The following is a 19,993-nucleotide window of genomic DNA, read 5'->3' on the forward strand; positions in this document are numbered from 1 at the left end:
GGGTACAAGCATTTTGCCTATCCATGGGCCCCCACAAGTCTCGTTGGAAACATCTCCCCATCTTCTCGGTCTCCATCCTACGTCCCGTGGCATGCTTGCTCATTCCTTCCCGAAGCAGGAGCCATCCACTTACTTCTGATAGCAGCTAGGATCAAGGCTATTAATAGGCTATCTAATTACCCCGAGCTGCTAACTCTGAAATCTCTCATTCTGTGATGTGGTTTTTTTGATTTGATTTTCCAGTCTAGTAGGACTTGCATTTACAGAACTGGTCAGACTCGCTCTGGAAGATACTATTTTAACGTTTTAAAATCTACTTTCATTCCAAGCAGGAACAAAATCGCCAAATTTTGGCATTTCACCGAAAGCAGCGAGTGAAAACATTATTAGTTCGGATGGAGGGAAGCGGTTTGCTTAGCTAAGGTTGTGAATGTCGTTGTTTGGGGGTTTATTATTATTATTACTATTATTATTATTATTATTACTATTCGCACGTGTTCTCAGACAATTCTGTCAGGTAGGTAAATGGCGAGGAAAGCGGTTTCAAAAGGGAGGGCGAGAGGTTGCCACGATGCCAAGAGAAACGGAGCGGCCCCGCCACAGCTCAGCGTGGACACGCATGAAACGGAGCTACTCCCGAAAAATGCTTCCAAGAGAACGTATTCATTTTGACCTGTGGAAAACATTTCACTGGAAGACCATGACCTGTTCTGATGGTTTATTTTATTTCCTGGACAGGGAAGTAAGAAGACAACTATGTGGGGGGTTTCCCGGCAGGTTTCGATGTGTGCATAAACCGATATTTCCTTCACGGTGTGCCGCAGTGGCGACAACAATCCCAGGGAATAGTCAGTGATGGTTTTTGTTTGGTTGTTTTTTGTTGGTGTTTTGTTTAGTTTAGTTTTTGTTGGAGTTCTTTTGGGAGGGGTGGGTTTAAGTGAGAAAGAATTAATTCTCTGTGCTGCAGGCATGGGGGTGGAGGCAGAATAACTGGTTGCAGATCGGATTTTATATTGCCTAATAGCCGTGATAGGGAACGGGGGGAGGATGAGGAGAAGCCCGGCTCTAAAGCGCTGGGGAGGAGAAGTGTGACTCCGCCGTGCCCCACGTCCCGCCGTTCCCAGCTCTCTCCCACAACGACCTCTCGCAGCAAGAAACTTTCCCCCGGGTTTTCCTGCCAGATCCAGCAGAAGAGAGCCCTGAAAGCCTTCGCCAGCACCCAGACAGGAATCGGCAGTGATCCCCACGGCTCCGGCCCGGGAGACGCTGCGGCGGGAAGGGCTCTGGGCTCCCAGTGCGGCCCCGGGCGGGGGCGGCTCCCACCCCCCTCCCCCCCCGCCTCCCTGTTCCCCTCGACGAGACGGCGGGAACCAGGGTGGGGGCCTTTCCTTCTGGCCTTGTTGTCTCGAAACGGGTTCTTTCCCTAGGTGTGAAAGCCGATTCGCACACAGAGTCGAGGTACTTGATTCATCTACAGCTGTGCGCAGAAAGGAGTACTGCAGTTAAAAATAATACATAATATTCGTCACCGCAAGCAGTAAGTGGGACACAGCCCCACCGCTTTGTAGCAAGAGCATTGAGGTGCCCGTTGATAAAAGTGTCAGAATTAAGCCATTTTAGTCACTTATTCTGAAAACCTTTAAAACCGCCGAGGAGCAATATAAGTAATCCTTAACTCATTTTCAAAGTCTCTCTGTGTGTGCTGGAAAGACACAAAACGCGTATGCTCCTGTTGGACAGAAGCAGCTAAATGCTGCTCTTTAGGGTGCTGCGTGGGTCTCGGCTGCCTCCCGATCACCCCGAGGGCATCGCCTTCGTCCTGCGCGCCCCACCGGGGCTCAGCGTGCGGGTACCGCGGAGCGCAGGCTCCGGGAGTCAGGTTACGCGGCAATAGGAGCTCCTCCGCGCGTTTTGTTGATTTTAATTTTTTTTTTAAAGGCTGAAATCATTAACCAGCCGGACCTCAGAGACTGCAGGGAGGGCAAATAAAATGAAGGTGCAGATCATTATTTAAAAAAAAAAAAAAAAAAAAAAAAGACCACAACAAAAAACCCCCCAACGACACAGAAACCACACGCTTGGGCATATATTGCATAAATGTCCGTGCGTGCTCTGTGCTGCCTGATGCAGATTTGAGCATCAAGTGTTGAAAGACGCCGCGGAAATCACCCAAAAGCACGCGGCAGCAGGTCACCAGTAACGGGGAGGCCGCTTACTGCAGCGGGGAATATCCTTCTGCCCTGCTCCCCGCCTCCGGGCACGGCTTCAGCCTGGGGGAGAGGCGAGCGGCCGGGAGGGAGCGGGCAAGGTTCCCCAAGCCGGGTCAGGGTGTCCTGCCCCGCGGGGCCCGGAGCCTGCTGTCTGCGAACCAGCAAGGACGGCTGCAGCTGAAGCCCGGCCTCTGAGCACCCGGCAGCCTTTCGTTAGGAGTTTTGGGAAAAGAAAAAATAGTCTCTCCTCGTCCTTGATAATTTGGGGTCCCTCCTCACCATGGGACAGATCTGATCTATCGCAAAGCACACGTTCACCGTGCCCGCCCCTGCCCTTGCAGTGGTGTGTAGAAGACCTTGCTGGTTTGGGGGTCAGTTTGGCTAACCACTACGTTTAGGTCCCCGGACTGTCCCGCCCGGCCCGAGAGGGAGGTGATGGGTGATGTCAAAGGCCCCTATCCCTCTGAAATCCATCTCTTCCCCGGCGGATGCGGATTGCTCCGCCGGCTTCGGCCGCCGTTCCTGCCGCGGGAAGCGTGGAGCCGGTCGGCCGGCAACTCCCCGCTGGGCTGGGCGCTCCCGAGAGCCGCCGGTGCCCGATCGATATGTCCGCTTCAATGTCACAGCCGCTGGGGAATGGAAACAGTCCGTATCGTGGGGTGGCCTTGATAAAAGTATATTTTAAGTAGCGCGGATAAGCGAAGGGGAGAAGAGAGGGGGGAGAGGTGCCGGCACGTCGCCCGTAATAACCGCTGCGCTTATCAGCCCGGCCTGAACTCCCCAGCAGTTTCTAAAGTACATTAAGTTACATAAACACATCTCGGAAAAGAATACACTCCAGCCTACGATAGTCACCAAAGTGACCCCTCGTACCGCCTCGCACCCGAACCCGCCGGGCCCCCACGGCCGCAGCGCCCCAGGAGCGCTGGAGCCCGACTCGGCTGGCGATGCCCGCTGCGCCCGGGGTTGTCCGGGCCGAGGGGCAGCGAGGGTGCGGCCGGACCGAGCCTTCCCCTCCTCCCTAGGGCACCTGGATCCCTGGGAAGGGATCACGTTTGCAGAGAGCCGTGAGTGGGGGAAGGAGCAACAGCTCTGCGCTTGCACACGGCTTACCCCCAACCCTTTTTTGGGAGATTGAAGTGCCCGCGAGGGAATTTGCCTTAATTGGATAGGAAACCTTTTTTTTTCCCCCAATCTGCCTTCTTCCCTCTTTGGCCACAATGACCAGGAGCGATGGTCACCTCGCTGGCGCCTCCTCCCCAGCGGTGTCTTCCCGCAACCGAGCACCCGCCTGCCCTCCAAAATGTCCCTGCACATGCATCCCCGGGTTCCTAACCCAGGCATGGTGGTGCAGGAGATACCTGAGAGCCTCCCGGAGCCCCGGGGTGAAAGTTACGTCAGCGGAGCGGGATTTGGGAAAGGAGTGACGTAATGAAGAGTTAGGAGTCTGTGATTTGAGCGGTTCGAGAGCAAACCCGAAACGAAAAGGAGTGGAGAGGAAAGGGGTGACTGGGAATGGTTTCCCACGCTGGTTCCAGTTTAAGCCGGGATTTCTTATCGTGTTTATCGGAGGAAATAAAATGAAGTTTGTAGCCCGGCTATAACGTAAACAGGCTAACCGGCAGTGAAAAAAGCCAAGGCGCCTGAAGTGTAAAACACGGGTCACTTTGGAGCCAGGGAAAGAGGCGCCTGCCAGGCCAACGCGGCTGTTCTTCCCAGCCATCCTCACCTTTCGGGCAGGCACCCTCCGGGCCCGAGCAGGTCCCCACCGCCCACCCTGGGCTTACATGAACACCGGCAAACCCCTCCCAGCGAGCAAAGCCCGTCGCTTAAAAAAAAAAAAACAACAAAACCAAACCAAACCTCACGGTATTTCTCGCTCTATATCCACCTTTACACGTGTTTGAAACACCCTCGTGTTTAACTGGAGAAGGGGCATCCAAAAGACTGAAAGGACACGCGGGGTTGAAAGCTCGGCGCTTTTCAGCACAGAAATTTGCAGTGGCAGCACCCAAACTGGGGAGAAGCAGCGTGGGCATCGACTCCCGCAGCTTCCACTGCTCGTCTCACATTTGCAGGTAAAAAACGCAGGAAAAATGTTTTACGTTTCCAGCTAGGATCGGAAGACGAGTCGGGCAGAAAACGAATCACTGCCCTCGCTTGCAAAAGCTTATTTTCTATTTAATATTGCACACACTAAAATACACCTAAAGGTAAAAAAGGGAAAAAAAATCACTTCAGCCTGGCAGGGTGACCAATATTATTTAACGATATTATTTAGAGACAACTGACAAGAAAGAAGTATCACCTTTAATAATACAATTTAATAAAGAAACGGTTTCTCGGGAAAGTGCTTGTTTTCCGATCAAATCCCTGCCGTGCTATACCACAAAAATTAACGCGCACAATAAACTTCCAAGTCACAATCAGTTCACCCGCGCCGGCAGAGCGGATCGCTACAGCCAGTGTTTTGCCGTACCCCCAGCACTGCAAATTCTTCACCTCCCGTTCACCTTGCCTGGAAAGACCGAAAGAAAAGCCGTGCCTACCCCAGGAGCGACAGCACCGCGCATCAGCAGGTTTGGGCTCGGGTTCTGTCGGGAGGGCTCATGCCTGTTGGCTGCCGAGAGCCCGGCTCTGCTCTAGTCCAGCCCTTTGCCGCAGATGACTCTTTCTGTACAAACTGATGATGACAGATATCCAGCTGATAACCTCTGGTGAACGAAGTTATTTTAATTTCCAGTCACTTTCCTGCTAAGTACCATATCAGTTTGTACACAGCTGAGATAAGAGAGTTGAGGAGCGGGGGGGTAATAAGAAAGAAACGGAGGAAAAATGCCTACCGCCAGCTGTTGGGATGGACACATCCCACAGCTTGCCTTGGCTTCACCTGACGGTTGGGGCAACTCAAGGAGGAGCCACATTTTTTCATCTCGGATAGCTCGGATTTTGACGAGCAAAAACTAAGGAGATTTGAGGGAGGGATACGTTCGCCTGGTTGCTTAGGGCGAAAGCCAAACACACATCCCCGCGAGCCGCTGCCAGGGGACGTTCGCTCACATGCCGGGAGGCGCGGAGAAAAACCTTACAGAAATTGAATATTCACCATTAAAAAAAAAAAAAAAAAAAAAAAAAAAAAGTATTATCTGGGAAGGAGGGAAGAGTGTGTATTGTTTCTGGGTGAAAAATAAATTTTAAAAAAAGGAAGAAAAAAGGCTGGAGTATCTGGCAGGGCGAACCCTCACTGCTCTTCCCCGCTCCCCGAGCAGGGATCTGTCGCCCCTTCTCTGCGGGCGCCCCGAGGTGCCCCCCCGCCCGCGGCGGCCCGGCTGGCCCCGGGACTGGCACTCCTGCGGAGCCCCGTGTTTGTTTAGAGTTGGTCGAGCCCAATCAGGGCCGGCTGCCTGCAGTTTTCCGGCAGGGCTGCGAGAGGCGCCTCCTCTCTCCTTTTTATACATGAGCCGCCGGCCGCTGCCGCCGGACTCGCCGCCGCCGCTCGCCCCCGCCGCACTGGATTTACCGCCCGCCGCGGCCCCGCGCCTTGGCCCCATGCGGGGCACCGGCATCAGGTTTGGCCCCTCTCTTTCCTTGCCTCGCCGCGGTTTCGCTTGTTCTTCCTGGGTCTTCTGCTGCTGCCTCTCTGCCCTCGGGCGCTCCGAGGGGAGCGCGGCGCGGCGGCGGCCGCCCCTGGCTGGGGGAGCCCGAGGGAGACTGTGTGGGCAAACATCCGATACCGGTGCCTGGAGCTCTTATCTGCCGGAGCCTTATCTCCCAGTTATCTTGCAGGAGGGAGAGACGTATTTGGTGCCTATCTGCGAGGGGGCTTTGTGTGTGTGTGTGTGTCCTGTATTCTCATGCCTGTGGTTATCTGGAGAGCCCCGAGGTGGGCTGAGAACGGAGAGCCTCGCCTTCTGCTGTCACTTCTCTGTGTCCCTTTCGCTTTCTGCCCCTTCTCCCAGGGGCTGAGCACCGGGTTCTCTGTGTCTGTCTGTCCGGCCTTTCTCATGCTGGCAAGCTCCGAACTGACACCGCTCTGCTCGGGACGGGTGTCATCCCCGCAAGGTGTGCGGCTCGGAGCAGGAGCCCAGCCAGGGCTGTCCTCTGGATCCGGCCCCTACGCCAGGCACATCCCGCCCGGCCTCGGTCCGTGTCCCGCCGCCGCCGCGCACACTTCGGGCCCGGCCCGTGCGCATCTCCCGTCTCCCGGGTGCCTTTCCCTCCTCCTCCTCCTCCTCCTTTCAGTGACCTTGGGCTGGAAATAGGCAAACAAGCGAGGCGATGCGCGGAACAGCTAACATCGCTCTCCGGCGAAGTAACCTTAAAGGGATCGCCTTACTAATTGTTTTCTCAGTGGAACCGAGTCAAATGACTCATTCATTGAAATAATCATAACAACGACAGCAGCCAAGGAAGGGCAGAGACAGGGAAAAATGCCCCCTCTGTCCCCACGCCCTTACGCCCAGCTTTGTCCCGGCGTGCTTCATGTTCAAATCTGCAGCCCGGGATGCCAAGGGAGAGGGGAGCAGCCCTCCCACGGTGCGGAAAGCGGGGACGGAGCCGCAGCCCTGGCCTCGCGGGACTGGCGTCTCCCGGCCCGTCTTGACCTGGGCTGCCTGATCCTATTCCGCTGGGGCGAGGGACAACAGCGCCGAGGCGACATGACTGATTAAGCGCTCAGAGGGGCCAGATAAGCCCTGATGAATCTCATTACGGGAGGGAGACGGGCTGTCCTGTTTGCAAACTTTGTTATTATTATTTCTCTCTCCCCCACTTCCCTGCTCTTTTGTGTCCTCCTTCCCCGCCCTGCCCTGCGGATCCCCCCCTCCACTCCTCCTCCTCCTCCCCTCCTCGCCCTTCCCCATCCACACCCAGCGGCTAGAAGGGGACCTGGATGGCCGTGGCTGAAGGCGGCTGGTGCGCGGTGAAGCGGTGCGCTACGGACGCCGGCGATTCCTCTTGCCCCTTCGCGACCAGGGAGCCGCGCCCGTCTCCTCCTTCGCCCTCTTCCTCCTCCGGCTCTCAGGGTGAACGCGGCTCCTCCAAGACTCCTCGGCCGGAGACCGACGACAGCCACCGGCCGGCCCCGCCGCCGCCCCCCGCCGCCGAGGGCAGGTCGCTGCTCTCCCCCTACGTGCACTTCGGGACCCCGCACTCGTCCGGCCGTCCCAGCTGGGAGGACATCCTGCTCTTCGCGGACTTAGACCAAACCAACAAGCTGATCTGGTCCAGCCGCGGCCCCAAGCTGAGCGCCCTCGGCGCCGAGCAGCCCGAGGAGATGTACCAGACCCTCGCCATCTCGGCCGCCCAGGGTCCCACGCCTTACGACGGATCTCCGGGCGGCTTCATGCACTCCACGCCCAGCTCGCCCGTCTACGTGCCCACGACCCGCGTGGGCTCCATGCTGCCCACACTGCCGTACCTGCAGGGCAGCGGGGCGGCCCAGCCCAGCCACCCGGGCGGTGGCCACGCCGTGTGGTCCCAGCCGGCCGCGGAAAGCCCCTCGTACAGCACCGGCGGCGGCTCCCACCCCTCGGGCCGCTTCCCCTATTCCCCAAGCCCGCCGGTGGCCAACGGGGCCTCCCGGGAGCCCGGCGCCTACAGCAACAGCCTGGGCGCCAGGGACCAGTACAGCCCCTTGGCCCGGCCGCTCAATGGCTCCTACCCGGGGCCCTACACGTCCTACGTGGGGCCGCAGCTCGCCCCTGCCTGGCCCACGGCGCCCTTCGAGAACTCCATGCTGCACTGCCTCCAGGGCCGGGCCGCCCCCATCCCCGTCCGGGCACCCAGCGCAGGTAGGACCCGCGGGCAGGGCAGGGCAGGGCAGGGCTGGGCTGGGCTGGCAGGGCAGGGCTGGCAGGGCGGGGAGGGTCGCCGCATGCGGGGGCTGCCCGCTGCAGGGGGTGCCGGGGGGCGGCGGAGGGGCCACCCCGGCGAGGGTTTCGCTGGCGTGGGGCGGCCCTGGTGTCCGTGGCAGGATGGAGGTCCCGGGACCATGGCTGTTCTGGAGCGGAGGTAACTCCCGTCGTTTGTGTTGAGTTAGGGGGGAAATACACCCCCCAAAAGCCGCGTTGTTTGGAGTATGGCAATCGGGGTTACCAACCCAAAGATCCCAAAACGGATTGCCCGGTGTAAACTTAATTTTTAATTTTTCCAAATTAGTACATTCCTGCTTGCCCTAAATGCTATGATCTAGACGCGAAACGGTGACAAATTCACTGCAAATTAATCTTTCTTGTATCGGAGAGGAAAATTGCAGGGGTTTACTTAACCCGTTTTGGATTTTTTCAACTAGAAAACATTTCACTGCTTCGTTAAAAAAGAAGAGCGGCGAAGCAAAACCGCAAATATGAATGAGGAAACCTAAGTTGTAAACTGCTGCTAAAATACAGCACCTCCTGATGGGGTTTTGCTTTCATTTCCGAGGGGTCCCGTCCTTACTTTTTGTTTTAGTTAAGAAAATGCTAGGTGTCATTAAGTCAATTGTAGAAGAGGAGTTTGAGCTGTGATGTTTTAGTCAGAGATAGAAAGATTAACGATTAGTGCAATCTCTTCAGCTTTAGAATAAATCTATGTATATATAAATAGAGGTGTATAGAGAGGTGTGTGCGGCTATGTATATATATTTATATATATGTTATGCATATATATATTATGTATATATACATATTTATGTATATATGTGTATGCACACAGATTTGATCATCATTCGCTTTAAACATAAACTACCCACCAGGTGAATATATTTTATAGACACTGTAATTTTCTCTTTCAGTGCAATGTTGCAGAAAATTACCCCATGGATTTTCATCTTTCTGTAGGGCTATACACACAATGCTCCTCCCATCCCTCTATGACACCAGGTAGATTTAAGCATTTCAAGCCTCCAGCTTGGTGTTTGATAACATGACAGAGGGAAGAAAATCAGTTGTGGCGGTGATAGGAGACGCCGCATCTCAGGGTAACACGAAAGCTGAGTTTTAAACTCAACTTCCAGAAGTTACAGTGTGAATCTAGGAGATGGAGGAAAAAAAAAATCTCTTTTGGTTTTTTTTTGTTGTCGTTGTTGCTTTTTTTTTTTTTTTTTTCTTTTTTGGTCGGGAGAAACGTGAGGTTGGAGAATCTCTCGGCAGGGAGAGGAGAGGGGTGTGTAAGAAGGAGCAGAGAAGTGAAGCAGCCGAGAGCTGGAGGAGGTTGGGGCAGGAGTGTCAAGGCAGCCGAGGAGGAGCATGGCAGCTTCCCCTGCTCCCGCGGGTCTCTCCCGCCCTTGTGCCTCTGTCCCACCAGTGCTGGGGGCCGGAGGGGTTAGGGATTGGCCTTTCGATGAGGGAAAGGACGGATGCCAGGGCAGCCGCATCGCGGTGTAACGCAGGGCGAAGCAGCCCGGAGCTCCTGGGCCAGGAGAGTTTTCTGCTCCTGCGAGGCAAAACGCGGCAGCAAAGCCGAAGCTACGCGTTGTCCCGTTTCAAAACTGTAGGAAAATTGTAGCCGAAATATATTTTTTACGGCTAAATATTAGACAGTTTGATAAAGCTTTCTTAACGCTACTCGTAGAGATACTAAAACGGTATCTAAAATTAACACTTTATTTTTGTTTTCTTTGGAGATAAATGTATTACTCACTCTCTAAGGGGAAAAAATATTTTTAAATGCCCGAGAAATATTGTCACGGCAGGATTTCTTTCTGCAGGCACGAAGGCAATGCTATAAAATAAATATCTGAGACAAATAACTGTTTAAGTTCCAGAGTCCTTGACGTCCTAAGCATTTTTCTGGTTGCAGTCTTCAGTGGTGCTTTTAGTGCAAAGATTAATAAATCTTAGCGATGTGCTAAGAGTTAGGAGCTGACAACGTAAGTTGAACTGTGCTCTCTGGACTCTGCCGTGTGCCCGTTCCTCTTTAGCTCCTAATAATTTGCAAACGAAGGGAGGAGAGAAATGTATTTGGGTGGGTGCGGGCCAAAAGGCCGTTTCTTTCTCAGCTCAATGCCCGCCGTGTCACCGCAACACCGCAGCCCAGTCTCCAAAGCTGCTCGACGCTTATGAGTTCTCGTTTGCTGTACAGTGAAACGTGGAAGAATAACCCAATGATGAATTTAGGCAGGTAGCAGAGGGAGGGAAAAAAAAAAAACCAATGACGAAGCTCTGAGTCTGAAACATACATTCCCAGGCTGGACTCGAAAGCTACTGTAAAAATCCAAACATCTCCTTTTATTATTTCTGCACGACGTGGCACAGTCTATGTAAAATAAGTATTTATTCCCCTCCCTCCCCGAAATATGGAGAGGTGAATCAGAACAAGGATTCGCATGGGTGAAAGTATTAGCTCTTATAGGTGGACTCTCTTTTTTCTTTTTCTTTTCCTTTTTTTTTTTTTTCCGTGCGTTTAAACCTTTTTTTTCCCCTCAGTGCTCAGTAACTATGAAAGCAGGAGGCACAATACCGCATATTTTCCCATTTCCTCTGTTTCCTATGAACCAGCTCTAATTTGACCAAATAGTCGAGGCGAAGTTGTCGCTGCCCGTAGCTGCCTTGGCACAGCAAAACCCCGACAGCTGCCTCTAAACTTGAAGCTTTACTAGTTGCGAGGCATTTAAAATGAGAGTTAGGGTAGAAAAATTCTTGCCAAGCTTCGACCCTGGGGAATATTAGGCAAAACGACAGCTCCTTATATCCAGCTCCCAGGATAGCTCTGGAAGTGGCTATTCTGACAGCCACCTCACTCCCCTCTCTGCTCCCCTCTAAAGGCAAGCGCACCTCCCTTTCCGCCCTGTGGGCACCAAGGCGGGGGTTTCACCCCTCGAGCGGATCCCAGCCGAATTTCCCGAGGGACAAATCCCGACGGGAGTGTACGGCGGGCCGGGGATGAGCCCTCCGGCGGGCCGCTGTCCGGGACGCACCGGCTCTGCTCCGGCTCGGAGAGCAACCGCTGCGCCGGGGCCGGCAGCGGGTCTGGCACATCTAAATAAATAGGGGAAAAAAAAAAAAAAAAAAGAAAAAGAAAAATCCCGGGATTTTGTAAAAAATCACCGCATGGCCGCCGTCACTGCTGTGGAATTGCTTTTCCGAGGCCCGGGTGCTCGCTCGCCCGGGACCCGGGTTTCGGCGCGGCGGGGCCGGGGCCGCGCTGCGCGGGGCTACACCGGGCTCCGCGGCCGCCTGCGGCCGTGCCCCACCGCCTCTCCCCTCTGCTCCTGCCCCCAGAGCTGCTGGAGGACCTGTCCGAGAGCCGGGAGTGTGTCAACTGCGGCTCCATCCAGACCCCGCTGTGGAGGAGGGACGGCACCGGCAACTACCTGTGCAACGCCTGCGGGCTCTACACCAAAATGAACGGCCTCAGCCGGCCCCTCATCAAGCCCCAAAAGAGAGTGGTGAGTCGGGAGGGAGGGGAGGAGGCGGGCGAGAGGAGCTGCGCCCCAAGGAACCCCAGTCAGCGCTAGCCGGGGAGAAACTGGGGACAAGGATGGGGAAGAGCAATCAGTGTATTAGCCTGGTGATCCTCTTGGCTGCAAAACCGAAGTGGGGCTCCTGACCAGCTTTTCAGGCCCAACTGGTCACAATGAGGGGCGACAGGGCTGGCAGCCCTCTGGGAACTGCTAGGGACCCACTTTCAGGCCCTGAGCTGGCAAAATCTGCCTCTGCCCACTCGTGAGCTGCACACCAGGCACGGGCCAGCCTGGCTTTTTGAGCTACGAATCCCATCTGTGAAGGGGATTCGGTGGCTTGGAAGAAATTTGTGCTGGCGATGTTTGACACTTCCAACAGAAAAAAAAAAAAAAAGAAAAAGAAATCAAGGTTGGAAAATGTTTGTTCAGAGGGCTAGGAATTTCTCCAGACCTGCTTTGTTTGCTGAGAGCTCGATCCTTGGGAATGTAAGCAAGTTTTGTATATAATTCAAAGAAAACCAATTGTTTAAACAATGATAATAGCCTTTGTTTTGTTTTACTCCTAAGAAATGAACGGCAATTTTTCTAAAAATATACTCCTAAAACTAGGGGGGGAAATAAATAGCACAAACCAGAACCCCTGTTTATAACTCAGGCTGGCACTGAATAGGCAAGGAGAAAACTTAACAAGCGGGAACTGCAAATCTGGGTGGAGGTCAGCAGACAGAAAGAATACGCTCTTCCGTAATGGCTGTTACCAAGCGAGCCATAATAAATCACACCAGTATAATCCAAGCTGATGTTTGGACCCTTGTGTATGGAGACAGTGTATCAAACCCATCAGCCTTTCAAGCCCCTTTCAATCATGCCAGCTGCTTCACTCCATGCCTGTTTTCCTGGGGTTAAAACACCTACTGTTCTTTATTTCACAACCGTTTGAGTTTAGTGCCCTTACAGGAGAGAGGGGGAACAAGACCCAAACGCGCGATGATCAGAACAGACAGTAAGTGCTTGGGAACCAACCCACCTCTGCTTAAAGACCTTTCTTTAAGCCAAAGAGTTCATTTAACTCTAAGACAGAGGTTTATTACTGCTAGGTGCCTGTTTTTTCTAGCTGGTCATCCAGTAAGTTTCATGACACAAGGTGTTAATCTCATTAGCGGGGACAGACCCAGCAGCGGTGGGGCCAGATCTGCCGATTGTCTCAAGCGTCAGAGCCCGACTGGCTGCGGCACCCTGGCCCGAGGCAGATTTCAAGTAGCTGACACCCAGTTCTAGCTTTTTGGTGTCCTTTTTCTTCTTCTTCTTCTTCTTCTTTTCTTTCTTTTTTTTTTTTTTTTTTTTTTTTTTTTTTTTTTTTTGAGGGAGGGGTGGGGGTGAGAAGACTAAAGCAGAGTCAAACTACAGCCCGATTTCAGTCTGACACTTCAGCGAAATAGCTCTGAAATAGTTCTGTGTAACAATCCCTACCGACTACCCTGGCCATAACTATAAATCAACCATGACTGTGTGTTCATACAGTTGGAAATATGTAGGTGAGAAGGGAAAATGTTTTGAAAACGCTAAACATGTTTAGATTGCCCCAAAGTTTCTGATAAAATTCCTGCATCAGAAAAGTCATTTTAGCTTCAAAACATGCCAAAACTCCATGTCTGTTTAGATACAGGAATGAGCAAAAGCTATTGAAATAAAATGTATGAAGGCTTAGACCAGTCTGCATAGGAAAGAGAAAAGATTTAACGGAGTGAAACAGCTGACAGCATTTCACTTGTAGAGAAAGAAAATGAAGCATATGTGTTACGACCAGCTTTCTTTTACTCAGTGTGATCACGTAAAACACGTATTGAGTTGAGGGCGCAATTTGAGTGCTGTGTGCGTACATATTTAATAACTAGGCCAGAAATTCTGTTTCTATGAGACTTGGATTTTTAAGATTAAAAATTGTATCTGTGTACTTCAACCTATATTACACTTGGCTGGGTGATTTGCTTTTTTTTTTCCTGCACAGTTAATAATAGATTACTGATTCAAGATTACAAAATTTATATTTAATCTGGAGCCCTTTCTGAGCTGTGGTGTAAAATGACAGCTTACTGCTAAAGACACTCAAACATAATATTTAAGAAACTCAGTTATCACTCTGGAAAATTCTTCATTCTCAAAACTTTTTTTATTGGTTTCCCCAGTGGCAGGCAGCCCTGTGGTATCAAAGGTGACCCAGTTACGTCTAACAACCCAGCAGTAAATGATTCAAGAGGAAGGGCATTGTACCCTTAAGTTAGTAATTTCAGTTATGGGCACTTTATAGTCAGAATAAGATTAATGCAATCCTCTAAAACTGCCTTCCCCGTGTAAACTTGTTCAGCTGCCAGACACAGAGCTAGGCACATATTTTTTTATATTTTTTTGACAATGTGATACTTTGAAAAAGACTAGATTTATGATGTAGCTGGAATTCTTTGCTTGTGATGAACGTAAAAGAGATCACTTGTTACAGGGACTTTTATAACCCATTCACCTTCATTTCACATGTTTATGAGGACTGCCTTCACTTATGATATACAGCCCGTGGCCATAAAGCTCTGGGTTGTACGGTTATTTCTGATACAGAGTTGCTTCATCTTGGCTCCAAACTCCACGGAAGAGTGTCATAAATGGCTTGTTTGCAGTGGGAACCTTGTTGTCACCCACCAGCTTTTCTGCTGGCTGAGGAGAGGCTCTGCTGTGTAAAACACGCTCCCAAGGCATGTTGTTTTTTGTGTGAGGATATTAATGGGTGATGATAAAAAGATCTTTTTATGAAAGTAATGCTCTTGTATGTGTTACCCCTGGGATGCCCAGCAAAGCTTTCCCCAGATGTGGTGCCGCCGAGGGCAGGCGATTAAAGTGGCTGATTTTTCCGATGAGTCAGGAGTATCAATGGCAGGATCAGAGCTGCCTCTTCACCCACCATACAGGACAGAGGGCATTGAACTGGCTGGAGAGGCGGCACAGGAGTGATGTTCCTTCTCTTCAGCTCAATGGAGCTGTAGTGGAGATATTTCCTAGCTGTCCTGCCGGGAAAAGAAGCAGTACCTGGTGGTCTGAACAGACTTCTCTGGGTCAGCAGTTCCAAAATGGGAATTTTGCCTCTGCTGCAACAGCCCAGGGTTGCAAGACTCTCAGTACCTCTTCACACCATCGTTCCACTCTCCGATATGAGGATAATTCTGTTCTAATTCTGGGGCGTTGCTGGCAGATACTATAAAAAAAAGCTCCTACCATCCTCGCCATGTGTTAAAGGACTTTTTATGAACCATGAAGACATAAATCATTTGCTCCTGCCCACCTGTTTATGCCTGTGTTTGCCTGTGCTTGCCTCCAGCCCTCATCGCGGCGGATGGGCTTGTCCTGTGCCAACTGCCACACTACGACCACCACCCTGTGGCGCAGGAACGCCGAGGGGGAGCCCGTCTGCAATGCCTGTGGCCTCTACATGAAGCTCCATGGGGTAAGTGGTTGCTTTGCCAAGGGACATCCCCTGCCAGCTCTGATGCTGCTTTTGGGAAGGGGTGGTCCTCAAAAAAACGACGAATGAAATGCATAAAATAACAGAAAAATGTGTGATGTTAGAAAATGCACCATTTTAGCTTGTTATGCTTTTGACAGGTTATGTGTTTGCCACTGTCACTCTCTCAACAGATTTGTATAAAGAAACCACTTCTGGATGAGCAGCAGAGGTAGTTTTGCCACTGGGATTTAAACCAGCTCTTCAGTGGGGGAAAAAATCCTTAGGCCTTTAATGAGATAATTTTTCATGGACAGACATGGCTATGCCAGCAAAACTTCAAGTGTAATTCAAGCCATAGCTGTGCCAGCAAAACTTTAAATGCTATTTCAGCCTTTGTCAGGCAGTAATAGAGTAAGAAAAAACTCTGTCCTGAATGTGATGGAGCATATTTTGGGTGAGACCCTTGTGGACTGAGTTACAGTCAAGCATAAGTGTTTGAAGAGCAAGGGCATTAGGAACGATTGAGAAGTGGTCTAGGCTTCAATAAAATGTAAATTATGTCACAGGTTTAAATATTATAATGCTAGAAAACACATGAATTGTCTTTCCCCAAACTGGTGTTATCATGAAGTTAAAATATATTTTAAGCCAATGTTTTTGTGTAGTGATTTTCATTGTGATGAACACAAAGATGATTTTTGAGCACATTTAAATATAATTTTATTCATATAAATATAAATTTAGATACCATAAAGCTGTGTTACGGGCAGAACTGCTTATAGGAACAAATACTAAGTCAATTCTTCTAGTCTAAAGCTTCTGTCCTAAGACACTTACTCGTGATGATCTGGTTTGCATAGCTGGTCCACAGGATGAATAGGATTTTATTTTCTCATATACATTCTCTCTTTCCAGAATCAGGCTCTGGAGATAATTCCTAATTGACTGGAATAAGGAATCAAGGACCAGATATACCCCATCCAATTTAATTTCTTATGACTTATTGCCAAATGATGCTGGTTTTCCCTAATTCTGTGCTGTTTTCCTGTGGATTGACAGAGGGGTTCAAAAAACTGTCAAGTTTTCATCAAGAAAAAAACTTCCTAATTTCTTAATTCAGCTAAAACTCCCCTTGAATCAAGCTACTGTTTTGCCCAAATAAAATGCAAACATTTTTAGAATTAGTACTGTGACACAGAAAAAATTGACTTGCTATACAGACATTTTCAACATCACATCTGATCTTGTAGTATATTTTGATTTTTGGTATTAGAGTATATATGCAACTCTGTGATTGGTGTGGAAATTTAATTTTTTCAGGTTCCTCGGCCCCTTGCTATGAAAAAAGAAGGAATTCAGACGAGGAAGCGAAAACCTAAGAATATAAATAAACCAAAGGCATGCTCTGGTAAATATAAAATATAAGAAAGTGTAGCTGCAATAGTTTGTAGTTGTTGCTGTTCTTTTTTTTTTTTTTTTCCTTCTTCTCTGTCTGGAAAATATTTCTTTTTAATGCCAGTTCCCAATTTTCCAGGTAACAGTACTACTGCAGTTCCCATGACTCCGACATCCACATCTTCTACTAACTCAGATGACTGTAGCAAAACTGCTTCTCCCAGTGCACAGACTGCAGCCTCTGGGGTAAGTGTCCGTATCCGCAAGCAGGTTGATCACTGGGCAATGTTATCACAGCTTTTATCTTATCTAGCAGAACAATAATCTAAACAAACTTTCCAGTTTTGTTAGCTGATACTAGAACAAGATTTTCGGAGGATATTACATATAGCTATAAACAGAACGACAAGCTGAAGTACTTTGCAAACCTTCTTGATTAAGATCTATATAATTTTTATGATTGTTACCCATATCTTAACCCCATATGTTTTATTTTTGAATATTCAGGTTCTTTCATTTCAAAGGTTTTCTTTTGGACAGAGGACAATAAAATATGCCCAACTGATCCTTTCAAGAAACAGTTGTGCATGTACCTCTTTTTTTTGGTAAATGATCTGATAAGATTTATAATTCAAGGCACTGCTGGTTTATATGTGTGTATATATGTATATGTATATATATATGTATATACATTTTTGTGCAACTGGTAAAATGCAGCAAAATGTTATCCTACTGTACGAAGTAAATTATAAAGGCTTTTGTTTTAAGCTAAAATGTGCAGTTAAACCCTGATCCAAACCCAGCTGAAACCAGGCTGGAGCATCCTGCTGATTGCAGTGTACAGAGGGTTCAGCCCTCTGCTCGCAGAAGGTTCTTCAGGGGCCAGATGCCCAGCATCTGGCAGCACCAAGCTCCAGAGGAGCACTCGAGGAGTGCTAATCATCTCCTGCTTTAGTTTTGATCCTTATTTTACATCATGTACTCCAACCATCTCAAACTTCCTTTCTTCACTCAGTTAGCATGTGTGATAAATACTACTGCTAAAGTTTAAGGTAGATTAATTTCTAATGCCTTGGCTGTACTTATCCATATCCACACTCACTTCTCGGCCTTTTGTGTCCCTTAATCTGTCACATAATTTCTTTGAGAAGATTTCCTAATGTGGCTTTCTTTAGTCCTTTATTAATGAAAAGAAGACATTGTTTATAACAGCTATTTTTCAGTACGTCTTTGTATTCCCAACATCCAAATTCCTTTCAGTAGTTTAATTTCTGATGTACAAAGTTTCATTGTACAAGGGGAGGGAAAACCCATTTTTTAGCAAATGTGATTGTTTGTGGACTGACAGGGCCACCCAATTTCAGAGGCACTGGGTTTTGGGTTTGGGTCCTGTGAGACTAGGATATTACTGAACGGGCTTGTCTTTGACATGAGAAAACGCTGTCAATCCAGTAAAATAAACAGATCACATCAAAAGAAACCTTAACTAAAAAGTGAACTCTTGCAGTTACGGAATTGGGTTTCAGACTCCCCTGGTGAACTGCTATGCAATGTTTTAGGCTCTCCCTTAATATTTGCAAAGGAAAAAACATAGCCAGCTTTTCCTTACATTTTCCTTGCCTTACCTTAAGCAGTACTAGTGATCCTGAGCAGTGTGGTGAGCTATATGTAATGGATAGAAACAGAAGCACAATCCTGCCTGAGACTGAGGTGGCACAGCCGTGTGCTGCTTGGGGAAGAAGAGGCCATATAGACAAGATCTCATTTCCACTATGCTGCTGCCTTCTTGCATGGCTAAAACCTGACTTCCTTTCTGTAGTATTTCTCCCTAGAAGGGCACATCAAACATGTTATTAATAATCTTTATATTATAATTTTAGTAGTACCATTTTTAATATGATTTTGCCAGATGGAGTTGTGTGCGTACCAGAGGAGAGTGGTGTAAGGGCATGGATTGTGGGCTAAAAGACTCCTTGAGAGCTGTTAGCAAGTAAGAGCAACTCCCAGGAGGGACCCTGAGTCTGCTCTTAGTTACATGATGGCATCCCCAGTGCCAGGACTTCAGTTCTCCCTGATTTTTCCATAGTAGATCAGACTGGGAGAGGACACCTGCACAACAGCTGAGAAAATCTGTCCCCTTATATCGAGCAGGCAGCATGGTAACATCTGCACAGCCTTTCCCATGATTTGATCAGATGTGCCTCGCATATGCAAAGCACTTGCAAATACCCCCTTGTGAAAAATTTCAATGAAAGGGAAGTGATGGAGAGAGGCTGTGACATGCGCTGAGGAGAGGAAGTTGCAGCAGCAGCCAGACCTGTGGGCATCCCTCTGACTCCATCCCAAACTATGTGAAGGGCTTACTGATCTCCCACCCCTGTGGCCCAGTCCCAGATGCATGTAAATGAAAAGAGGATTTGCAGGGGAGCAGTTGTCAGGACATGTCATGGGCATGGTCTCATCCTTCACTCAGGCTCCTGTCTTTGCCCAAGCATCTGTAATTCAAAGGCATGGGGACTCGAGAGACTGCAGGTTTAAAGTAGAAAGTGGTGGCTCTTAAGACCGGCTCCCCTTGTCCCAGACATCATTTGGGAACATGATCACTAGCAGCAAAGGATGCAAAATAATTTCTAAAGGGTCTAAATCCTGTAGAAGGGACTGGGCACTCATAAAGCCCATTTAGGGTGTGGTGAGTGAAGGGATGTCAGCATTTTAGAGCAAGACAGCCTGTAACCTGATTACATGCTGAAGCAAAGATACTCTACTAGACTTCTGTTTTCCTTGATTACTTTTTCTTTTTTCTTTTGATTTGATCCATTGATAGATCAAAGGTTTGTAATTATTTCTAAAATAGTCAATGGCTTTGCACAAAGAGAATAAACTTCTCCAGCTCATGTCAGGGGTTAAAAAACCAAACCCTCAGGTGGATGAATCCAGGCTCTGTAATCTTTGGTCACTTAAAAAGACTGGTGTTGATTCCTGACAGTGGTGCTGGTGATGTTGCCAAAACACAGGCACCTGCTTGAGAAGTGAACCTGGCTTGTTCGCCGTGCGTTGCACAACAGGCACGGCAACTTGTTTTTGTTTTCCTCTGTTTTTGCTTCTCTAGCCTTTATTCTGTGAAGAGGGGGAAAATGCCAAATTGACATTAGGCAGAGAAATCTGATGACGTTTTAGAAACTGTTGTGTGAAATTCACAGCAATGTTGTTGCTAAATGAAACAGAGAAAATGAATTCCTCTACTGGTACAAAAGCAATTTATTATGCCTTTTGTGGGAGGCTGCCAAAAAAGTTTACAGTTATGTAGAAATCTAATGGAAATGAAATTCAGCAGAATTCATTTGTGTCAGTAACATTCACTTTTTGCCCTACCTTTCTTTATCTCTTTTAATGTAAAATAAAGAAGGAAGGGCAGAAAAAGAGGAGGGCAGCTATTACTCTTGGCAATGTCTTTGAGAACTATCCATTTCATGAAGGGAACCTTATAAGATGCCAATTCTGAGACAAATTAGCAAG

At 49.2% G+C, this 19,993-nt stretch overlaps 1 protein-coding gene across 2 annotated transcripts in view; it reads left to right on the forward strand.

Annotated features, from left to right (window-relative positions):
- The first annotated feature begins 5,680 nt into the window (after window positions 1-5,680).
- The window catches only part of GATA6 (GATA binding protein 6), a 71,723-nt gene continuing 57,410 nt past the window's right edge, over window positions 5,681-19,993 (forward strand). The window contains exons 1-6 of one of the 2 annotated variants that reach the window (XM_032123463.1): window positions 5,681-5,779; window positions 7,083-8,002; window positions 11,411-11,577; window positions 14,957-15,082; window positions 16,403-16,490; window positions 16,617-16,723. In XM_032123463.1, the coding sequence (XP_031979354.1) occupies window positions 7,102-8,002; window positions 11,411-11,577; window positions 14,957-15,082; window positions 16,403-16,490; window positions 16,617-16,723 (1,389 nt within the window). In that variant the 5' untranslated portion in view covers window positions 5,681-5,779; window positions 7,083-7,101. The remainder of the gene's footprint in view (window positions 5,780-7,082; window positions 8,003-11,410; window positions 11,578-14,956; window positions 15,083-16,402; window positions 16,491-16,616; window positions 16,724-19,993) is intronic. The other variant, XM_032123455.1, reaches the window with a different exon arrangement.

The sequence above is a fragment of the Corvus moneduloides genome, chromosome 1, assembly GCF_009650955.1.
Source record: "Corvus moneduloides isolate bCorMon1 chromosome 1, bCorMon1.pri, whole genome shotgun sequence".
Taxonomy (NCBI): Eukaryota; Metazoa; Chordata; class Aves; order Passeriformes; family Corvidae; genus Corvus; species Corvus moneduloides.